The 23077-nt window shown below is 35.4% G+C and overlaps 1 protein-coding gene across 1 annotated transcript; it reads left to right on the top strand.

The window, feature by feature from the left end:
- Positions 1-1119: 1119 nt before the first annotated feature.
- On the top strand, positions 1120-23017 carry LOC119548850 (Kv channel-interacting protein 1). The gene is made up of 7 exons (XM_037856475.1): positions 1120-1299; positions 1568-1943; positions 14816-15273; positions 18035-18104; positions 18385-18455; positions 18533-18727; positions 19892-23017. The coding sequence occupies exons 3-7, from the start codon at positions 15118-15120 to the stop codon at positions 20018-20020; spliced, it is 621 nt and encodes a 206-aa protein (XP_037712403.1). The 5' UTR covers positions 1120-1299; positions 1568-1943; positions 14816-15117; the 3' UTR covers positions 20021-23017.
- Positions 23018-23077: the final 60 nt, after the last annotated feature.

Below are 23077 nucleotides of genomic sequence, written 5' to 3'. Positions count from 1 at the left end.
CAACGAATTCACTAGGACTTTTAAAGGTGTTGGAAAGTATGCAACGTTATTGTATCTTTCATCTTATATCTTTTTTTCATTGCAAAGTTCTCTTACTTTATTACTTTATATCTTACTTATTTATATATATATAAAAGTTACTAATAGGTCATTTAGGAACACTCAAATTTTTAAAAGTTTACAGACCTTAAAGAGGACAAATTGGTGTAAAAATGTTATAAACGCCAATACAAATTTAAAAAAAAATGAAACTAACAATAACAAATTTTAGTTGATCTTAAAACAATAAAACAACGTTAATTTCACAAATCACGAATTTAGTTAATTGCGATTTTTGGCATAACTCGTATACAATATTTTAAAAATATTTTTGTTCCTTTTGAATATTTTAAAAAATTTCATTGGCTACCCATACCCATACCCATATTTTGTCAAACTTAAATTGCTTTATAGATATTTGGTTCTATTAAGCTTCGAATTTATGTTTTTCTCCCAAAATGTATGCCATCTTTTAAATATTACGCATACGCCGCATGGTCATAATAATAACTTTGAGCCCAATTTCCTAAGTTTTTAAGATTATTGATAACTAAATAAAAATTACCCATTTTTTTGTAAAACTTAAATTGCTTTATAGATATTTGGTTCTTTCAAGCTTCGAATTTATGTTTTTCTCCTAAAATGTATGCCATCTTTAAAATATTACGCATACGCCGCGTGGTCATATTAATATTTTTGAGCCCAATTTCCTAAGTTTTTAATATTATTGATAGGCTTTTGCCATCATTATGCGATTGAGTCCACTGTTACCACCGAGGGCTATGCTATATGCTATATTTCCCACCCGCACCCGAGCACCCAAGTGAGTGCGCACCCACTCTCCGGCGAACTCTCTCTCCGCCTCTCTCCTTCTCTCTCCGGGTCCGTCCGTCCGTCTCCGGCGGAGTGGCTCCGGATATTTCGGCAACGGCAACGGCAACAGAAGCCTGGCTGTGCGAATAGCCGGAGATTTTCCCGAGCGAGCGAAGGGAAAACTGAACGGAACGGAAAACCGAAAACCGAAGCGCCGCTGCCTGCTGGCAAACATTTTCCATTTTCGCAGTCCTGTAATCAGTTGTGTATAGGACACTCGCGTGCGCGCGTCGAACGGTTTCTGGCCTTATATGGGGACTCGGATGCGGATGAGCAGTGTGTGTGGAAAAGTGTGTGAAAAGTCTGACGGCGAAACGGTGAACGGGGATAACGCTGCGCGGTTTTTCCAGCTCTCGTGTATTTTTTTTATAACTAGAATTCAAAAGGGTAACGATTGTTGCTGCTGCCTAAGAAATTATTGAACATTTTTGAGGGAATAAACGATCATAAATATTTTTGGAAAAGTAACTAGAGCTAGGGGGAATTTTCCAGCTAAAGCTTGGGCTACAGCTGCTGCCTCTGCCAGCGTCGCTGCCGCTGCCGCTGTCGCTGTTTGAGATAAAGGATATGCCCGGATCTAAAAGATACAGTTTTTCTTCTTGTTCCTTTTCTCCGCCGCTGCTGCTGCTGCTGCTGCCTGGCATTTTCCCCACAGCAACAACAAATGTTGAGAAAGGACCCTAAGTAAATTTGCCATATACTTGCTTGATGGCTAAAATGTAATATCGAAGAAAGTAAAAATTAAGTGAGCGGGAAAGTATGCAAAATAACTGAATAGGCCGAAATCATTAACAAATTAAAACGAGACACGCAAACAGGGGGCAGGAAAGTAAACCTACCTACCTACCCATATACAAATATCGAAAGGAGTCAAGTGTTCTTTGGAGGAGCTGTTTGCTGGCATGCTTTGAGGCTAATACCACCCACCCATCAGCCATCAGCCATCACCTCCCACTCATCTCCGTTTTGGCCAATTTCTCCGTCTGCTTTCGCCGCTTTCTTTCTGCCGTCACCATCAAAAGGCATCGAAGGTAAATATGTATATATAGTTATATGTGTGCGTATATAAGCCAATGGGCTAACAAACTAACCTACAAAGTAAACAAAAGCGTTACGCTACAAATGCAAATTTTTCGCACACACACATGGCCAAGAACTATAAACAACAACTCATTTAACTGACGCCATGCCCCCATAAAAAAAAAACAAACACAAACAAAAAAACAACAAAGCTCAAGACTGGAAATGGAAAAAAGAAAAGGTGGAAATGGCACACAACAAAGCAAAACGCACGCTTCTAAAGCTATTTGTATAAAATTTTAATCGCATGCGATTTATTTGACTAGGCGCCAAAGTCGCACCATCAACGCACCCATACACACGCCATCAGGGAAAATCCTCACACACACAGATACTACTGAAAAATGCAAAACATTTGTTTATTTCTCGCGAAATTATGCAAAATATTTATGATCCATTCCAGGTCTTCTATTTATTAATTGAGGATAGTAATTAAAAAGTAAACATAGCTTTTCAATGAAAGTGCTTGGCCAATTTCTTTTGAGGTTGCTATTTATTGTATTTTTCATATTTTTTAAACAAATACGCGTTTGTTTTTAGACACACACCTGGCCCAACTTGTTTACTATTCTTGGTATTATGAAAAATATTTTAAACTGCCCACATTTATGGCCTTTAGACCAAGTGTCGACAGTTTGTTTATAATTACAAAATAAGTGAAAGCATGCATATGTTCCGATTTAAATTCGGAACCACTAGAATCTCAAATATCAATATTTACCCTTACAAAACAAAACAACGAACACTGAATTGTGTAATGAAGAAAATAAAATAAATACTGCGCAATAAATAACCATAAATTAGACAATCTACTTTTTTAAATGCCTAAGTCCTGAAAAGAAACAACTAGGTACAATTCATATGTAAAAGGAAAATACATTTATAATTCTATTTCACAATTTATGTTGCATTTTAAAAACTCTCATGATAGAAATACTAATTTGCCATAATCTTGCCATTTATTGACATAATTTGATAGGCTAAAACTAATTTAAATGCTAATTTTATGTGGAACTGTTTAATGTTGAAATTTATGTACATATTATAAATTTAGTCCATTCACGAGCTATATAAATTTAATATTTCTCCTAATGGACGCCAAAACGTGGCGTTTAAATTTCCATTTATTCAGCCAAAATTTCCGTGCCATTTAATCCCCGACAAGCAGCTGAGGGGAAAATAACCAACAAAAGTTGTGTTCAACAATTGATAAGCTCCAAAAGGACTATCGTGCAGTTTGGCCATAAACCATCAACCAAATGCCAATTCCATTTAGATGCACAAGCCGATTATAAAAGTCAACTTATGTTCGAATAGTTTTTTCACTCATTCGACATTGATATATCATGATTGATTAAGTTGAATCAGTTGGTCCCTGAACTTAGTATATACGATATTAAATTAGGGATCAAAATATAATAATAGATGTGTTTATATTCTCGAGATCGTAACTCTTTGATAATATTCCTTATAGTTTTTAAGATATGATTATAATATAAGATCATATCATTTCATATAATATTTTAAATAGGAAAAAGGGATAGTTAGAAGAAATATTGAATGGCAACTTTTATTGTAGCACATTTCATAGATGCAATATCTTTTTTAAGCTTTTTAGAGCCCTCAAACAGATTTTTATTTATGCCCCTTTTTGAAGAGTGTTTTAAGGCATTTAGCTTACCAAAACGAAATTTGCTACGATCTATTTATATAATCCTTGTCGCTATTTGGCCAACTATTCTAAGTGCTTCCATCTAGCAAAGGCTGCATCTGCACAATGAAATGAACTTGGTGGCGGGAAGCTGGATGAAAAAAACACTTAACGCGCAACTAAGCGACAATTGTTGTGTTGTGTGGCATTTAAAAATAGAATCAAGGTGCGCTCTAGTTTCATTCACCCATACAAAAACACATCCCCCCCCCCAACTCACACACACAGCTAAAGAGCCTACATAAAAGTGGCTGCTGTTGTTTTGCAAGTGGGCGAATGAGAGGAAAAAGGGGCGGGGCGGGCGCAGAAATGTATGCTACACGAAACTGCAAATAGAAAAGTTATAAATAAAATTCACACGAACGAACATTGAAAAAATAAACTCGGAAACTATTAAAAATAAAATCCAAAGGTGATGATGATTGAAATAATGGTAAATCTTATTTAAATATCTGATCACTGATTTGTTAAATCAACAGTCATGACAGTTGATAAAAAAAACAGAAAGTTTGCAGTGTTGGAATATGATATATGGTGGATAAATTAAAATGAAATGAAAACACAAAACAATATACTAAAAAATATAACTTGTATTTACAGGATTTTAATCACTTAACATAATATTTTTATATTTTTCATATCCGGTGGTCCAATTCACTAAATCCCAAAGAGAACGTTTGTTTTTTCACTGCATACTTTTGGACACCTTTATAAGTGATTACACATATTTCCCTAGTGATTTCTGTGGTTCTCTTAATAAACGCAAACCATTTTCTTTCCCAACATATATCTGGTCTCTTTTGTTTACCTGTGAAAGGTCAGAGCACCTTAACCTTGGTCAAAAGGAAACCTTAACGCAAACCTTAAGACACGCGAACTAATACAAAATGCTGCAAAATGATTCAACGCTTTTCGGCTATAAACTGCCTAATCACTTTTGGTGTCAGGTGCGTGGGCCATTCAATGACAGTGGTAATTACTGGCCCAATCGAATGATATGGTCTTGGCCTAAGTGAGTAATGAGTAAGGGGCGTGACTATCGCCAAACGTTCTGTCTTCGTTGAATAATTAAGGTTGGTCAAATGAGCTGGCTCTTGGTTAAGTAACTTTCAGTTTCGAATAACTTAGGTCAGTTTAAGAACACAGAAAAAAGTATCAATAAAAGTTGGTCTTCGTTATTTCAGTAAAAATATTTATTTTTATAAAGGTTCCCAAAAGTATGCTGTAAAAAATTAACCACACTTTTCTGAATGGTTCATATAAATGCTTGATTTAAAATATACTGATGCACACTTTGGGAACATTAATAAGTTATTTAAAAGCCCTACTAATAAAAAAATCTATATTTCGTAACAGTTTCGTGTTGCAGTATTATTGCAAGCCATTTGAAAGCCTTTAAATATGTATCTAAAACCATTTTGTCCCAGCAAAGGCAACCGCAAGCCATTCCCAGCATGAACATCAATTTGCCAGCATTTGGCGACCATTAATGGTCAACTTATCGTGGAAAAAATACTGTTCCATTTCCCATGGTTAAAGCCATAAAACATGTGTGTGCACACACACACAGATGCCACAGCTAAATGGGAAAAACCAAACGTTTAACTTTCGAGCAGCAACAAACTTGAAATTTATATAGCCAACCGCCAGATGTGTCTATAAAACTTACACATTCTGATCCATCCCATATATGAGCATACATTTTACGTAGGTTTTTCTTTTTTTCTCTCTTATATTTTTATCGCCAGCTGATAAGAGCAAAGTTTGTCCGAAAGTTGGCGCCTGCAGCCGTAACACGCATACGCCATGTGTTACAAACGTCAGAAAAGAAATCAGAAAAAGAAAAACGAAATGAAAAAAGAAACGAGATGAGAGTACCCACAATTTCAGAAAAGTTAAATGTCTTTGCTGCCGAGGATTTTGGTAACATTTTTTAATTGCCCCATGGGGTAATGGTCGGAAATCCACTTTTACAAGCGAACATATGTAGGCAGCATGCAATTAACAAGCCAAGTCCAAGCACAAAAAAATTTTAAAAGTTAAAAATGCCCAACTATAATATACCCCGCACTCAGTTTTTAACAGTCCTTTGCGTATCTTTGAAACTTTTGTTAAGAACCCCATTTTATTAAAGCTTTTAGATGATCATCTTGGTTCTATAAAGAACAACTTAAAAACTTTTAGCCTAGAAATCACCTATAAAACGTTGCATACTTTTAGAAACCTTTTTAAATTGATTTTAAGAGCTTAGTAATTTATGTGAAAATCATGAATCATTTGAAAATTTATAACAACGCATAAAAGTATGCAACAAAAATAACTCATAAAATATGATTTAAAATAAAGTATTGCCTACTTTTAGACACCTTAAGAATTAATTTCAAAATCCGGGTGATTTCTGCGGCACCTCCGCATACCCTAGTTTTCTAGAAGGACCGGAATTGAAAATGTGGCCACATCCATGTTCAGCCACCCACGCAGGGCACTTACAAGCTTTAATTACTATGTCGGGCCTGCCAAGTCAGCAACGAGCCACCGAAAAGTTGAAGGACCAACAGCAAAAAAATATTGCATACTTTTCCGAATTTTTCCCCCCAATTTGGCCGTTTTCCACGCTTTTCTCGCTCTCTCACTTTTCTGACAAGTTGTATGAGTTGCGAGAGTTGAATGTTTCTTTTTATTGCCATTGCCATCGCTTTTGTTGTTATTGTGCGGCCCTTGGTTTTTGTTTTTGGCTAAATTTTTTATTATTTGGTCTGTTTATTGTTCTTGTAGATTTCCATGTTCATTGTGAACATAAAAATAAGGCAAGCCAAAACAAATGTTGAGCAGAAACCAGAAAAAAAGTTCGTTTTGCAGTTGATTTTTCGCAGAACAGTATAAAGTTGGGAAAAACAAATTCCGAAATGTGTAATTGGTTTCTGAGTGTGGGGAAAAACACATATAAATAGTTTGAAAGACATAAAATTAGCATTTTTGTGAGGGTATATATACAGTGACTACAGAAAATTTGTAAACTAATAACGTAATTCAAACATATATTTAAGAACTGAACAGTTATTTTTAGTAAATCAGAAACTAGTTTGACAGAAATCACATAAGCAGACAAATTATACCAACAAGCAATTATATCTTCTAAGCCAATTTAACTTGTTTCGATTTTTTTCCTCCATCTTGGCGGAAATAAATTAAGTCAGCTCATAAATTAAATCAAATCAAGCAAAAAAATTGCTGTCCAGTCAAGTTTTGTGGGTCATACTCCCACATTTCTGGGCATATTTATAGCTTGGCCAGAACCCCGCTAAGCTTTTGCCTTTTTGGCCAAGAAAAGGGCACCGAATGAATTGGAATGATTGTCTGAAAGTTGGCGCATATCGCCGAACCGGAAGTTCCGGGGGCCATCAGGACTAGCGGGTGGGAATATCCTCCAATACATATAGTTATACCATATCCATGGATCGGTTTTTGGGGGTTTCGGGGAGTAGCCTTTGTAACGACTTATAGTTAAGAATTCGCGAACTACAAACTCCCACTCCAGCCATTTGAAGTCGTTGCAACTATTTTGGCAGTTTGCTAGCAACCCTTTTTGTTGGCCTGGCCAACAAATAAGTCAGTTTCTTGTTGGCCATTGCCAAAAATAACAGCATTTTCTGGACGTGGGAGTTACTAAAACTTTATCCATGGCAAGGAAATGCAGTGTGCAAAACTTTTTGCATAGAACAAGTCGCTAAGCTTCCGTTTTTTGGGCATATATTGAATTTTTAGTAAGCTCTAACTGCTGCCAAATTAATGAAAACTGATTGCTCCATAGATGGCCAGTAACTAGCTTCCGCCATCAAAATTTTCCCTCATCCTTTTTCGCCTGGAAATGCCGGCAGTCACATGTGTGCACAATGTACATACATATATGTATCTTGAGCTGATTGCCATCTAATGCTTGAATGAATCCAAGTGGCCCTATGCCACTCGAAATGTATACAGTTCATGGTTAAGTTCATCATTCCGGGCGACTTTAAGTGCAGGAATTGCTCATCTGTGATTGCTACTTCATTTTGGATGAGGCCACTTCAGCTGCAATTTTGCTGCAGATACTTTTTTGAAGGGCTCTTTCGGTTGATGCTTAAAAATAATGCGGAAAAATAGAGGTTTCAGGGTTAGAAAAACATTGTTGTAGTTAGGCAAACTAACTAGAAACTGCTTGTCATTCTCAGGAAAGAAACAATTTTATAAAAGAAAAAAAAGAGGTTTTAGATTTTTAAGTTGGGGTATGTTTATTATTAAATATATTTTTATAATTTTAAATATTTATAGCACATAAGGAGATCTTAAAATGTATTCTAATATAACTGATAATAATAGATTAAAAAGGGTGAGGGTGAACTGAGGGTGAAAAAAAAAATATATATATATTATTATATATAATAACAGATTTTGAAATTATAGGAAATATTACTAATATTATAAAGAAAGTATTTAGGTATAAAAAATAATTACAATATAAGGTAACGTTTCCTAAAAAATACTTAAATAGTTGATTCCTTAATCACTAACTTATTTTTAGGGCCTACTTATAGGAGTATTTTCCGGTAACTTCTGCACAAAATAAGAAAATAAGTTTAGGTGCTATATATACTCTTAACGATATACAGGTGCCAGAAATTTCGTGTCGCGTGCCGGAAGTGCGATTAGAGCATCAGGAGCAACTAATAATGTCCCGGGGCTCGATTCGCTCCTTTGTTGATTTAAGATAGCCGAAAATGTTTTTGCCGAAATGGCTTTTCCCTCTTATGTTTAACTAAAAAAATTTTGCAAGCTGAGAGCCAAAACGCCATATGCTGCACGTTGCTTTTTTCGAGGCTCCTGGGAGTCGTTTGTTATTGTTGCCTCGAGAATTCAGTTGGCTTATCTAAGAGAAGGTGGCGAAAAAGGGGGAGGTCGTGGTTGCCAGCTGAAAAATACCCTCTTAAATTATCGCTCTCGTTTCCATTAACCAACGAAAACTAACTTCAAAAAGAAGGGGGTGGATTTTCATCAACACTTTTAGCTTTTTAGCTGATTTCCCCAAGCTCCGCTACTTGCCGAAAACTCAAAGCGAATGTCAAATAGCTGAATTAAGACTAAGTTTATGCAGTGCCAAGCTAATAAAGTCCCGAACGCACTTTGTTGGGCTCTTTATGGAGAATAATGACTTCCTTTCGCCTATCTCATAACTCTCTGATAGGCCATTTGTATCTACATTGGCCGAGGGCCAACTTCCTCTCATATCTCATATCTCTTGGCAATTGGCAGAATATATTTTGGCACAATTTCCAACTTTAATTATGCGTCATGCTGTCAGATATTTACAGATAAATTATACCACATGATAGGGTTCAGAGTTGAGGGGGAGATAAGATAAAATTAATACGAGGGTGGCAGAAATCACTAGGATAAAACAGGTGTCTAAAAGTATGCTACAGCTTTTTTGTGATCAAAACTACTTATTTTTAATTTATTGCTGCGTACTTTTAGATACCTTTTGAATTTATTACCACCTATAGAAAGATTATTATAATAAATATGTTCAAAAGTATGCTACAATTATATTTGTAATCCAAAACTCCTAGTTTCTCATTTATTGCTGCCTACTTTTAGACACTGTTAGATTTGAATATAAATCTCTGGCAATTTCTATAGCACAACCACAAATAACTATTCATTCTTGTTTCCCATTAATTGATTTCAGATATTAAGCAGAGGTCATTAGTCAACGATAAAACCACAAATTATAAATCCATCTTCTAGCCAACAAATTAATTGCAAAGCTTAGTTCAAATATCAGCATCAATTAAAACACATTTGTGTCACCATACATCAGCATGTTTGTGTGAAAACTGTCTAATCATTGGCAAAAACATTAGGCTGGTCCAAAAACCATTTATCGATTTGCCTGTCAGCAACTTAGGTGTCTTGTTTAAGTGCCGTCATGATTAATAATTGAACGTTTATTCGGTCGACCGTTTGGAAAACAATCAGTCCATTATCTCAAATCCCCAACAGACTCATGTCAGCAGCAAAGTGCACACAATATCCCCTCTAATCTGTGGCAAATGCATTTCCACTTGGCACATTCGAACCGAGGTACACGAAGAGACATGTTCATTATTTGCCCATTTAACATTGTTGGCCTGATTTTGGCCAAAAGCCGGACTGAAAAGTGTTGAAAACCCCAAAATCAACTGTCGTCATCGCTTGCCTTGGTGGAAAGCCAGAAAAGCAGGAGAGCCACCCAAAAAATGGCATATAATTGGCGTTGATTTATTGTCTTTGGTAGGCGCAACGAGATTTGCCCACGAACCAAAACTTATGGGCGCATGCCAACAAAGGCTTAGGCAAAAAATTCAATTTTTGTAGTTCACAGCGCGGCCCCCAATGAAAAAATATGATGTACAAACCCAGATACGGCGTAGATATGACCGCAATTTAATAATGCTCTCCAAATTGTAGTGGCTCTGTGGTTTTTGCAGTTGCGTGTTATATCGGTTCGGTTCTGGAAGTCCCTATTTAAATATCTCCGGGTTCGTTTTGCCGTCTTTCGAGCTTGGCACTCCTCTCATTGTGCCAGTCGGTCTCAGTTGTCCATGAAAGTGGCATGAAAACAGCAGGAAACGACAATGGAACCGCCTCGGAGACATGAAACCCGCACAGTGTGATCATCATGGAAAGGCTTAAAACTAGGAATGAATTGTAGTAATTAAAATGTTTGAAAAGGCAGCCATATTTTGTGTTTTTATGGATTTTAATAGCTTTAAAAAATGGAAAATTATTTTTAGGAGTTTGAAAAACGGTTACTACCTAAGGTAATTAATTAGATTACTTACTTTAAAAGAGAAAAACATTTAGGAACCTTTTATTAAATCATATAATATTTTTTGAAATGGTACCCTTTTTATTTACTTAAGTATATAATGTTTAGGAATATACAATAAAAAATTCAACTCAAATTAAATATATATAATTAATTTATAATACCTTCCTCAATTTTAAGCGGTCTATAAATAATTATTTAATCACAAGTGATGATTAATTCACTCTCTTTTTATGTGGCAAGTTTTTTTATTCAAATCCTTTATATCCCAGACACATTTATCATTTATGTCCTCGTCTATCAATTTATTGAGTATATTTTCCCATTAAATAAAACATTCGCTGTATTTGCACATCATTAGGAATGGCTCTGCTGCTAAATAATTTCATTTAATATGTAAATACTCGTTCGCCGAGCTCTTCCCCCACCGGCAATGTCAAATATATTTTTGTATAAATACACAAACCACTGTTGACAATTTCAGTTTGGCAGAAAGAGTGGGAGGCCTGGCGTGCGTTCTTGTTTAGTTTTAGTTCTAGCTTTATTTTTCATCATTCGAGTGGCATTGCATGACTGCATGCAAGTTGCTTTTGGCCCGGCCAAGCCTTGTCCTTGCCTCGAATGCTGCTGTTGTCGTTGCCATTTATAAGTTTAAGTCCTGACATGCCACCAGAGGACCCACAAAGCCCCCCAAAAGTCCCTCGAGATCCCCGGTATCTTGGCAGCGGCAAGAACAACACACAACACAATTAGACAAATGAATAAACATACGGTTCTTGGCAAGAGAATTTGCATATCCCTTTTGCAATCCGGCTTGAGTGCATTTCAGTGTGCTCCCAGAAATATTCCCTTCTCAAATCAGCAATTGGCTAATAAGGATTTTCGCATTATAGCGTTTACACTCTGACCTGGTTTAATATTTAATTAGCTGTGTCCTGGCAGTGAGGGGAATCGAATCGACGCGACTCGCTCCGTTGCCCGGTTATTCGAGGGTGTTCGTGCGCTCTTGGCCGGAAGCACATGTCGTATACGTGATATTTGACAAACATTTTACATGCACAGGCACCCACACACACAGGCCCGAAAACTGCATTCGAAAGCACCATGTGGGTGTGTGTGTGTATGGGTAGGGAGTGTTGAAAAGGAATGCTACAGAGAGAGAAAATAGTATATGGCTTGGTTATATAAGGTATTTTTGGATGCTCAATTAAATACACATAAATAATTTCAAAGGTTTCAAAATATTCTTAAAGATTTTTAGAAAAAAATATTATATTACCTAAAAAATCTATACATAAAACTAAAAGTTAAGCAGCCTAAAATGTATAAAAAAGTTTAACTATCAATGTTTTAATACAGTACTTAAGAACATTATCTTGCAATAGTTCTTACAATATAAAAATACATATATTTTTTTTAGCAGCCTAATAACATATTGTTATTTTTATAGATTTACACAAAAGATATAACAAAAGATACAGTGACAAAATAAAGATTTCTTAACATGATTTTTTAGGATCTCTTATTTGGTTTTTTATCAGTTCTAATGACATTAAATATTTTCTTTAAGTGCATTAGAGGAAACCCTGTCCATGCCTGTGCCCAAGGCGTGACTCCAACATGGTTTCAAATGTTGTAAAATGCAGGCCGTTGCACGCTTTCCACTCCCCCACTTTCCCCCCTTCCCCATCCCTTCCCCCATTTTCCTGTCATTTTCCCGCACTTTTCCCATCGACTGGGCCACAGAGATTTGTGCTAAATAAAGTCATGAAATTAGTTGGCTGCAGCTCGAGCAGTTAAGTATGACATTGTAGTCGGTTTTATGGCGCTCTTCGCTTTTAATGCTATTTATGCTAATGGCAAAGAACATTTAGCAGTTGCTTGTGGCTTAAAGAGCTCGCTTGGGTTAAAGATATTGATTCCACTTCGAGCTTGACTCGGGGAGCAGGCATAAATATTTAAGACTTACTTTGGCGGTTTATGAATTATTTATGCTTTCAGCAAGAAAGTGCGGAAGAGCCTGAAAATCCTTAGGCTACTGGGAAATTAAGTTTTCCGCCAACCAATTTTTGGCAAACTTGTTTAGGATACTCTTATTTTGGCAAGTGACTTTGTACTAGGGGAAAAAACTAAGATTTGTCTAGGGATATTTTTTAAAAGTTTTTTAAAATAGGTTAAAATTTATATTTGCGTTTTTAAAGAGGTAATATGTTTTTGATTTAAATAGATATATTCCGGATATTGTTGCAAGTATTAAGAAGATATATTAAACAAAACTAATTTTAAAAAATATTATAAAAACAAATAAATTCTTTTACCAACATTTTATTTCCAGAATAATATGCTAACATTTTTTTTGGGGAATTTTAAAATCGCTATTTGCTTTGTACACATTTGGATAACCGGAAATTGATGGATTGAATTGCCTTTAGATTAAAGTGTAAAGTACGTAGGATGAGTGGGTGAAAAGCGATCTTGAAAATGCAGAAATAGAAAGCGGCGAAAAAGGAATATAAATACTTTTACTTGGATTAAAACTGTCAAAGCAATTTCCTCTCGTAGTGACCCCGTTTTTGGTCTATCTACCGCTTAATCAATTCCAACTGAAAAATAGCCGTGACGTCGGAAATGGAAAACCCCTTTCCACCGTTTTCCCTCCCTAAGCTAACAAGGGTTTTGTGTGTGTGAGTGGGTGGGTGGTTGCAAATAGAATGGAAATGCAAAATGGAAATAGAGTGGAAATAGTCTGCAGCACACACTTTTTGACTTTTCGCTGATAAATATTGAAGTGCTGTTGAAATTTGTCAGAGTAAAAACGGGAAAAGTTCGCCGAAGATTTGATTTAAGCTGGTGCAGGCGAGTCATTGCGAGAAAATTCAATTTGTGGATTTATGGGATTTTATTTGCGGATTGCTTTTACTATGAGGAATGAGCAATAAACGTAATCGAATAGTCCTATTGGCATGGGTGGAAAAATTAGCAAGTAATTGCTGTCAATGTTTCTGTTTGAATAATGAATATTTATGGCCATTTTAATAATCTAATATCTTTATTGATTTTCCTGTGATAAATTGTGACTGCAAATATTTAACAAGCCAACAAAAAATATATTCAACGTGAGAATTTAATATGTAAACCATTTATAATTGAATTTTCATTTAAATTCTAGGCTGTAGGTAATATAATATTGGACGTGACCTTTCGTTTATTGGTTTATCTAGTTCTTACTGCGTTTATTTGTTTTTCTTGCGACTTCTAAAACACTTCAATAACAACGTCAACAATGCAACTCAATATCTTAAGCTGATTTGCATTGTGTTTATGCTGTCGAAGCAAAGCAAATCCAGAGTTGGAACAAATTCTCTTTCAATTCATTTGCATGCAAAGTGCTCATTAATTTCATCTGGGAAGCAGCCTTGCCACGCCCACAAAAATCCACCCATTTTTCCCTGCAGAAATTGCAGCAAAGGTAAAGGTGCTGCAAGTACGCCAAAGAGCGCGCATAACTCGATTCGCCTTTGATTTATGGCACGCAATAATAATCTTCATTTGCATCTTGCCCCAGGCAGTGGGAGTCAACAAGGCGTATACTCGATGTGGTTATATATAAATGGTGTGGATGGGGATGTGGGTCCAAAGGTGTACCCATACCCACAGCTGTGGCTACGAGTTGCACTTCCGGCAGCTGCAAGTGTCCTTGCCCTGGCTTACTGCACTGATTTATGTGAGCCGGAAAATATTAAATTTAAGTTTTGGTTATATTTTAAAAATAAATAGTTAGCATTATACAATTTTAAAGATCCAAAACATTATAAAAGCACTATTCTTAATAAAAACATTTTGTTATGGGTATATTTATAATAATATAATAATAAAAATATTAAATTTAATACTTCTGAAGATCCTAAATATTTTAAAATGATTATTTTTAAATGAAAAGCTACTTCTCTAAGATGAAGCATTTTAAGGGCAGGTGGAAAAATATATTTTATAACCGAAATAAAATATCACTATCAGGACATATAAGTGAAATAAATTTTGAAATCACTTATAAATGTAATTTTAGGTGTCTGAAAGTATGCAACAATAGATTTTAAACTCACAAGCATTATTCCTTTATTCACTGCATACTTTTAGACACCTAAAATGGCATTTAATATTGAATTCTGTGGCACCCCTATAGGAATGTTTTCCCAATATTACTTGTTTTTTTCGCAGTGTAAAAATATCTATCTCACCTGCTCACTTCTTCCATTTCGTTACAGCAATGGTAGCCTCATTAGCGACTTAGCAGAATGGCGTAAAGGAAACCGAAACCGAAAACCACAAAAAAAAGAAAAGGATACGCTGAAAGGGATTCAGAGCAGCAGCCGCTGAAAAGGTGGAGAGCCCATAAAAAAGGACAAAGAAATTGTATACTCTCAGCGAATTTCAGGCATAATGAGTTCGCTCTTGAGCCCCTAAAAACCGAGCACCTCAAATGCAAATTGACATTAGGCCGCCAATCATAATCAGCACCGAAATTAATTAGACACGGCAGCCAGTCAACAATAAGTCAGGAGCAACCATGGCCTCACCGCCGGAAAGTCCCATCGAGGAGGTGGTCTATGAGTTGGAACACACACGAGTGCCTAAGCCCATTCCCGTAGCCCTCGAGGATCTGTGCCGGCAGACCAAGTTCACCAAACAGGAAATCCGGGTCATGTACAGAGGATTCAAAACGGTAGGATAACGAATGATTTATTACGTCCAAAAATTATCAATTATTAATTGTTTATTTCATAAATATATAGTTGTTTAAGAAGGGTTTGTTTTATCACTTATAAAGGTGTCTAAAAGTAGGCTTCTATATATGTTTAATCCATAGGATTACAATGCATTTTTTTAACTGCTTACTTTTAGACGCCTTAATAAGTGTTTTTAAAATCACCAGTATTAAATTAAATTTTAAAAAATTATAGCAAATAAATAATTATTTTTAATCAGGTTTTATATTACCAAGGCATAGGCTTCAATGTTTATCCCATAGATCTAGGATGACTCCTTTTCATTGCCTACTTTTAGATGCTTAAATAAGTGTTTTTGAAACCCCTAGTAATAAATTAAATTTAAACGCTTTCCCTAAATTTAGAGTCTATAATACCAGGAAAGTCTACATAAAATATTTTTTAACTGTGAATTCCCCCCGATGACTGAATGAACGACAGAATAAATGACATAAATTTGGGGGCGAACCTCTTTTCATAACCTCCCCACCCACTTAACCCAAAAAATATAGCCCTCAAGTTTATGAGCCAAAGACAACTTGCTGGCCAGTTGCGATGTGAAAAGGAGAGCTCTTCGAATGGCAGTCCTTTTAATGCACACGCGTTTTGAATTTCATTGCAAATGAATTCGCTCCTTGTAAGCGATTGTGTGTGTCCAAGCACTTTGCCACCAAAGAGTGCGGAAAATGGCTCGTTCAGCGAAAAAAGTTTCAATATGTGGGTCAACAAGAGATGAGCTGAGGGGTCAAGTGAATGGATGGTATGAGCCAGAGTCAGTTTGGCTCACTTGGAGTTTGCCCTATTGACTGTTTGGCTCAATGATAGTTTGTCTTTGTGACACTTTGCTCGCTGATACCTCAATGATACCTTTTTTTGCTGATTAGCAACTTGTAGTCTTGAGTTCTTAACTACTATAAATGGAAAAAATTTAGAACCTTTTTATTGTATAAAGACTATACTTAATGTAAATTAAATATCAAAAACGTACACCCAAAAAAAAAACCAAAAGTATACACTTAATAAGCGTTGTGTTAAAAGTATACTAAAGTTAGTATAAAAATGTAAGTATTAACTCAACACTTATTAGTTTCAACTGTATACTTTGTAGTATTAAGCTTATACTAATTATTATATGAGTGAGACTCAGTAGTATAAATAGTATACTGAACATTAAATAGTTTTTCATGGTGTGAAACTAGGACAATAGCGATTATTCGAACATATATTTTGGTGTGAAACCAGGACAAAAGCGAGTATACGAACACAGAAAATGCTACCGGAGTTGGCGTTGCTTGACGCGTTAATTATTATTGCCATCCGGACGATCTCGGACGACGCAGCGCTCGTCATTGCAGGCCAAGTTCCCCTATGTGAACTGGTGCGGGAGCCACAGAACCAAGACCGAGGTGAAGAGGAGTGCCAGGATGCAGAGCGTCGACAACTGGCAGGCAGCCTGGGACAACTCCAGCAAGGGACGCTGGACGCTGGATGCAAGGGTAATTAGGAAGCACGGCCAGGTAGATTTCTACCCCACGCAGGCGCTGAGTGGACATGGTTGCTTCCGAAGCTTCGGGCACGACACGGAGAACGGTTGTCCAGAGTGCGGCAGTGGGATTGTTGAGGACGATCAGCATGTCCTATTTTAATGTCGCCGCTTCGGGTCTGATCGCCAAATGCTGATGAAGACCACCGGGGCAAGAGTTCGGCCAGCGACGGCAGCCTTCGCAGCGAGTGTACTGCGAACGCTGCGTCGCATCGAGAAGGAGAGGAGAGAAGCTACAGCCTAGGTGGCTACCATTGCGCTAAGCAATACCTTGCGGTGATACCGCGCAATCACGGCCCCTACTCTTGTTGCTTGTACTTATTTTAGTCTGTATATACGTGTTAGGTAAAGGAATAAAAAAAAAAGGAGCTAAAACATGTTATGTATGTTGCGCAAAAAAATATGAAAATTTATGAAATAATAACAAAATAATATGTGAAATAGAAATAAAAGAAAAACAACATACAACTTGATTTTATTGGGTTTGGGATACCACGAAAAACAAAATAGTATAAATTTTATGTATACTACAGGCAACGGGGAATTCGTATAAGTTTTATACGAAATAGTATAAAATGTATACTAACGATTTCGATAAATAGCTTAAAAAGTATACTACGGCCCTCTAGATTAGTATAATATGTATACGAAATAGTATAAAACGGAGACTACATAGCATAGCTTTTATACTAAATAGTATAAAAAGTAAACTATCAGCAAAAATTACAGTACACTGAGTGAGTATAAATTGTATACTCGTTAGTTTAACTTTGATAACTTCGAAAGTTTCAGCTTAATACTTTCGGTGTCATAAGGTTAATACGCATCTTATCAAGATATTTTTGACACTCAATAGTTTAGTTTTAATGTACGAATAGTTTAGTTTCTATGATCATTTTTTTTTGGGTGTACCTATTATATTGATAGGTTACAAATTTTAAATATGTTTAAAAACATTACTTTAGATTTAATGTTGTAATTATTTAATTATATTTTAAGGGTAACCAAACTTGTGATCCTTGAGTACCTTCCTAATAAAAAGCTCTCATAAGTTATGCCAGATTCCTCGCGGTCTAGTCCTTTCCGCCCCTTTGGAATCCAGTGTCATTACATTTGCTTTTTTCTTTATTAACCGAGCAAACACTTTCATGGCGATTTCTTTCCTTTTTTCGCAGGAATGTCCCGAGGGCGTGGTGCACGAGGATTGTTTTAAGGATATTTACGCCAAATTCTTTCCACATGGCAGTAAGTATTTGAGAATGTGTGTGCGACTGTGAGTCGTATATAAATGTCCCCCATTTAGGGTGTGTATTTGTGTATGTGGGTGCTGTCGCTAAGGTCTTATGCTTTCCTTTTTATAGTTGCGCGTCATAAAGCGCCATTTAAGCGAACATTTCGTCCTTGCAGCAGCTGCGCCCAAATGCCAAAATACCCCAAAATACCCGAACAGCCAAAAAAAACAAGAGAAATAAAAGAAGAAAAAAATCACCCTAACACGCCTCCTTTGCTTTTTCTATTTATAAAGATTCGAGTTTATACGCTCATTATGTGTTCAAAGCGTTCGATGTTAATTGCAATGGCGCCATTAGTTTTCGGGTAATTATTTCCCATTATAATAACATTTACGCAATCTTTGGCGTTCATACCTATTAATACATTTTAATGATTATTAGGATTTACTGGTCACCTTGTCGACCCTGCTGAGGGGTTCGGTGTACGAACGACTGCGCTGGACCTTCAAGTTGTACGACCTGAATGGCGACGGAAGGATCAGTCGCGGCGAACTGAGCGAAATCATCTTGGCCATTCACGAGCTTATGGGAAGGAGACCGCATCAGCCTGAGGACGACCGCAAGGCAAGGGATCAGGTAGGAGAACCTCTATTTATTTCAATAATATTCCAATCTTTATAATCGACGAATTGATTGGGATTGACTCTCAAAGAAGTCTCTGCATTTAAATTCACCTATAAAAGTGTCTAAAAGTATGCAATAAAAAATCTAACAAAGTAAAAAATATATTTTAGCACACTTTTAAGCACTGTTATAATAAAATAAATAACTAGGGTCTTATAGTTACCTACAAAGGTGTCTAAAGTTATGTAAAAGTAAAACTTAACGCTGTAATTGGGAATGAAGTACAGCTTTTGGCTTAAAAATATATCATAGCATACTTTTTGGCACCTTTAACTTGAGCTTCTTTTCAATATTTTTTAATTTTGCTAAGTGTTTGTTTTGCCAAATTACACCCTCGGCAAAAGGTTATTTTTGGCTTACACAATCCAAGTTCTGAGCTTTACTCATTTCACTGAAGAGCTTCATTCATGTGGCGACAAATGCAAAACAAAATCCGTGTTTATCTCGAATGAGTGTCACGTTCTAGGCCTTTCTGCTTAAATATCTATCCGCATATTCATCGCACTTCCTATGACGCAGATTTGTGCGCTTCATTTTTTATGCAAAAGCCACACTTCATAAATCGTGCTGCATCCGCTGACGTTAGTCGGTGCGGTGCACAGTGCGTATGAGTAATTATGATTGGGAACACACAGAAGATACATATGGAAAGGCAGATACATATGGAATCCAAGGGATGGGAAACGAAATTGCATCGGCTGTTGGGTGAAAGGCGAGTGAAGGGAAAACGGAAACTTTCATGTGCGGAAACAGCAGCGGATATTTTACTTAATGATGAAGGTTTCGCGTTTTCCCGTTGATAATGCTTCAATGAAAACGCCGATGAAAAGTCGCTGAAATTGAAATGAGGGATTTAATTGGAAAAGGGATTTCTGGTAGCCAAAGGCTGGACAATAATAATAAAGGAAAATGGGATTAAAGAAACTTTACTTATTTTTCGTTTTTTGTTGATAAGGTTTTCACAACACAAAGCATGAAAAAATTAAAAAAAAAAGGTTGGTCTTTGGTATATTTAAATATTGTAAGAAATTAGGGTTCCCAAAAATATTTATTTAACGACTTTAAAATATATTTTGAGCACTTAAAACTAAGCCTGTTTTAACTTTTATTGACCAGGTTGATCGTGTGTTCCGCAAACTGGACTTGAATCAGGACGGCATTATAACGATAGAGGAGTTTTTGGAGGCCTGCCTGAAGGACGACTTGGTAACGCGATCGCTGCAAATGTTCGACAATGACCTTTGATGACAAGAGGGCGAGCTTGAGCCAGGGCTACGCACTTCCAGGACTATAATATCCCTTATAGATCTTTAAATGCAATAAGCAACGCAAAGAAATTGACAACCCCATTAAAAAAACAAAATCTATTACAAAAAAAAGAAAGAAGAAGGAGAACCCAAACAAGCATGCAAAAACACCAGTGAAATTGATGGAAAACGAGGAAATGAAACATATTAGTAATTAACATTAGATTAGGCAAAATATCGAAGGAAGAATCTTTAAACTTTATGAGTGTGTTATTATATAACTAACGATGAGGTCGACGAAGATTATAAAGATTATAAAGAATATGTAATTTTTTGAGCATATTATGAATTTAATCCTGCCGTGAAAAGCGAATTGGTCTTATATATGTATTTACTATATAAATATGTATATGTACGATAACTGTATGTGTAAATGAATTTAATTTCGAGAACAAAACTAAACAAAACCACCAAACCAATGTTTGATTCAGGAATGGAATTGGTATACCGACAACAAGAGAAACCGAGCTCTCAACACGATTTACTTTACTACAAATATGCATAAAGAATAATAGAATACTAAAATATAAATTTACACTTAGCTAAATGGAATATTACCAACCAAAAGAACTATCTTAAATGAGTTTTTTAGTTAAGATTTTTCAGATTTCGTTGTTTTCCGCAAGCTTTATTAAAAATTTAAGCTATTTGAGCCGTTTTCTTCACTGTCAATTAAAGCATTAAATAAATAACAAGCGAAAAATTAATTTAATTCAGACTGTGGAATATTCTATTAAACCCATTTTGAACGCTGTGCTTATTTGCTTTGCATCCACTAATTGAATTTACAATTTGTCTCAATAAATTGGTTTGAAATGGCAAAAAATAGATACTATATAAACACATGAATAAATAATGTATGGGTTTTGTGTGCCCAACCAACCACCGATATATAAAAATAGCACTTGGCAATTACGGATTATTTAATATTTATACAAGGCCGTGTTGATTTTTTAATGTTAACTGCGATTCACAACATGAATCTTCAATTGAATTACTTTTTTATTAAATTACCCATGCCAGGAAATATATTTACACGCAAAAGTAACTCCCCCATATTTTACACACCCCATATATTTCATCATCCCCCAAAAAACAACCTATAGATGGGGAGCTTCAGGAAAAGACGACAAAAGTTGTGCAGCAAAATGAAAATGTAACATAATATAGGAAAAGAGACGGTTTTTATAAAAACTCATACACAAACATTGAATGCTTAATTGTGCATCGACAAGACAAGACAATCAATGTGGTTTGATATTTCCTATTTCCGCTTTAGTTGTACACATTGTTCTTCCATTGTTGCTTCAAACAAAAAACATATTTCTGTATTGGAAACAAAGCCTTAAGCGAAGAACATTAAGAAATGAAATCAGTGGTTTATTGACGTCAGAACCTTTTTATTTAAATATTCAACCTAGCTGGTGTGTCGTTTAAAATGTGCTAACTGTGTACTAGAACATGAAAATATCTAATTGTTGGGTTTCAAAACTTTGCCAACAGTAATTATTAAATTTAGAGGCTTAATATAGATTCTACCATAATTTAATTTCGGTTGAATCAGAGCTTCAGCAAGCCTTCAACTTTGTTAACTATATTTCCACCATATTTCAGACAGGGTTCCAAAACAGGAATGCTACCATCAGTAAAAACAAACTACTCCCATCAAAAGGCAAAGCCATTTTATGCGATTCCATCATCAAATAATCTTAGCATTAGTAAATGTGTTGAAGAACATTTTGTTGAATAAAATTAATCTATGCGACCTACTCGGTAAACCACCCACAATTTCTAACTCTTAAGAAACGATCTATGCAATATGAACGTACACTGTCCAGAAAAAAAAAGAAATGCCGAAGAGGCAAACTTATTGATATTAACCTATCATCCGAATTGAGGAAAGCTAAGTGTCTAACTAGTCAACAAATAAATAATGAAATTGAAACGCTTATACCTAATGTTAAAACTAAAGATATTTATTTAACCAACCGAATTGGAAGATAATGTTATGATATCGGTTTAAGCTGCTAAATGTCTTGAAAGATTCGAACGGAATATCCACTATGCTATGTCGATGTCAACGTTTAATTGTTACTAGCTAGATGGATTGGGGATCGAAATCGCTATCTCAGTCGGTTTCCGGTACCAGAACTTAATATATGTGTAACTAACGTGTAGTAACTAATTTTTAGCATTACCTTACAACTACGTTTAATTCGTATTTAGTTGAAACTAAATTTAATCCAAATGTACCTATAGTAAATGTAAATTATGATAATAATTTTTCAGCCTAAGCGATTTGTAAAAGAAGCCCAAGATGTTTATTATTTTCATTAGAACATCCGGGAACCTAAATCTTTAAGTTAACTAAATAAATGATTTACGCTATAATACAAACAAGAAAGGAAACTTAACAAGAGGAAACCTGGTTAGTGATTTGGATTGTTTATAAGTAAATGATAGGAAAACCCTCTAAGCGTTTATTAACAAATAATACAACAATAACTATACTATAATACGACATGACAAATCCATCTATGTGTAAATTTAATTCATTTAATTGTCTAAAGAACCCGATAACTCCTTTTTACATTCATTATTCCTACCAAAAATTCGAAACTATTTGTTGTCAACTTTCCAAATAAATGTTTAACTTTACTAAAACAGAGAGTATGGTTAAAAGTTAAACCACTAACCTTCAGTTAAATACTGTCACTTAAAGAAATACCTGATAAAAGATAATTTTAGTAATCCTATAAAAGCTTAATTTCATTTGTTTTCGTTTAACCTATGATTTTAGTCTGATAAATAAAAAATATAAAATTAAATAACAGACAAAAATAAAACAGTTCTTATGCCACTTAAAATAATTTAAATGAAAATTAAGAAAACTTAATTGAAATCAGGCCCAAAAACAAAATGGGTAAAAAGTAAAACAGATAAACAATTTTAATAAAAATAACACTTTAATTATGTACTTTTCTGATGGCTTTTC

Source organism: Drosophila subpulchrella, chromosome 3R (genome assembly GCF_014743375.2).
Source record: "Drosophila subpulchrella strain 33 F10 #4 breed RU33 chromosome 3R, RU_Dsub_v1.1 Primary Assembly, whole genome shotgun sequence".
Classification (NCBI taxonomy): domain Eukaryota; kingdom Metazoa; phylum Arthropoda; class Insecta; order Diptera; family Drosophilidae; genus Drosophila; species Drosophila subpulchrella.
This window is presented reverse-complemented; position numbering and strand designations above follow the sequence as displayed.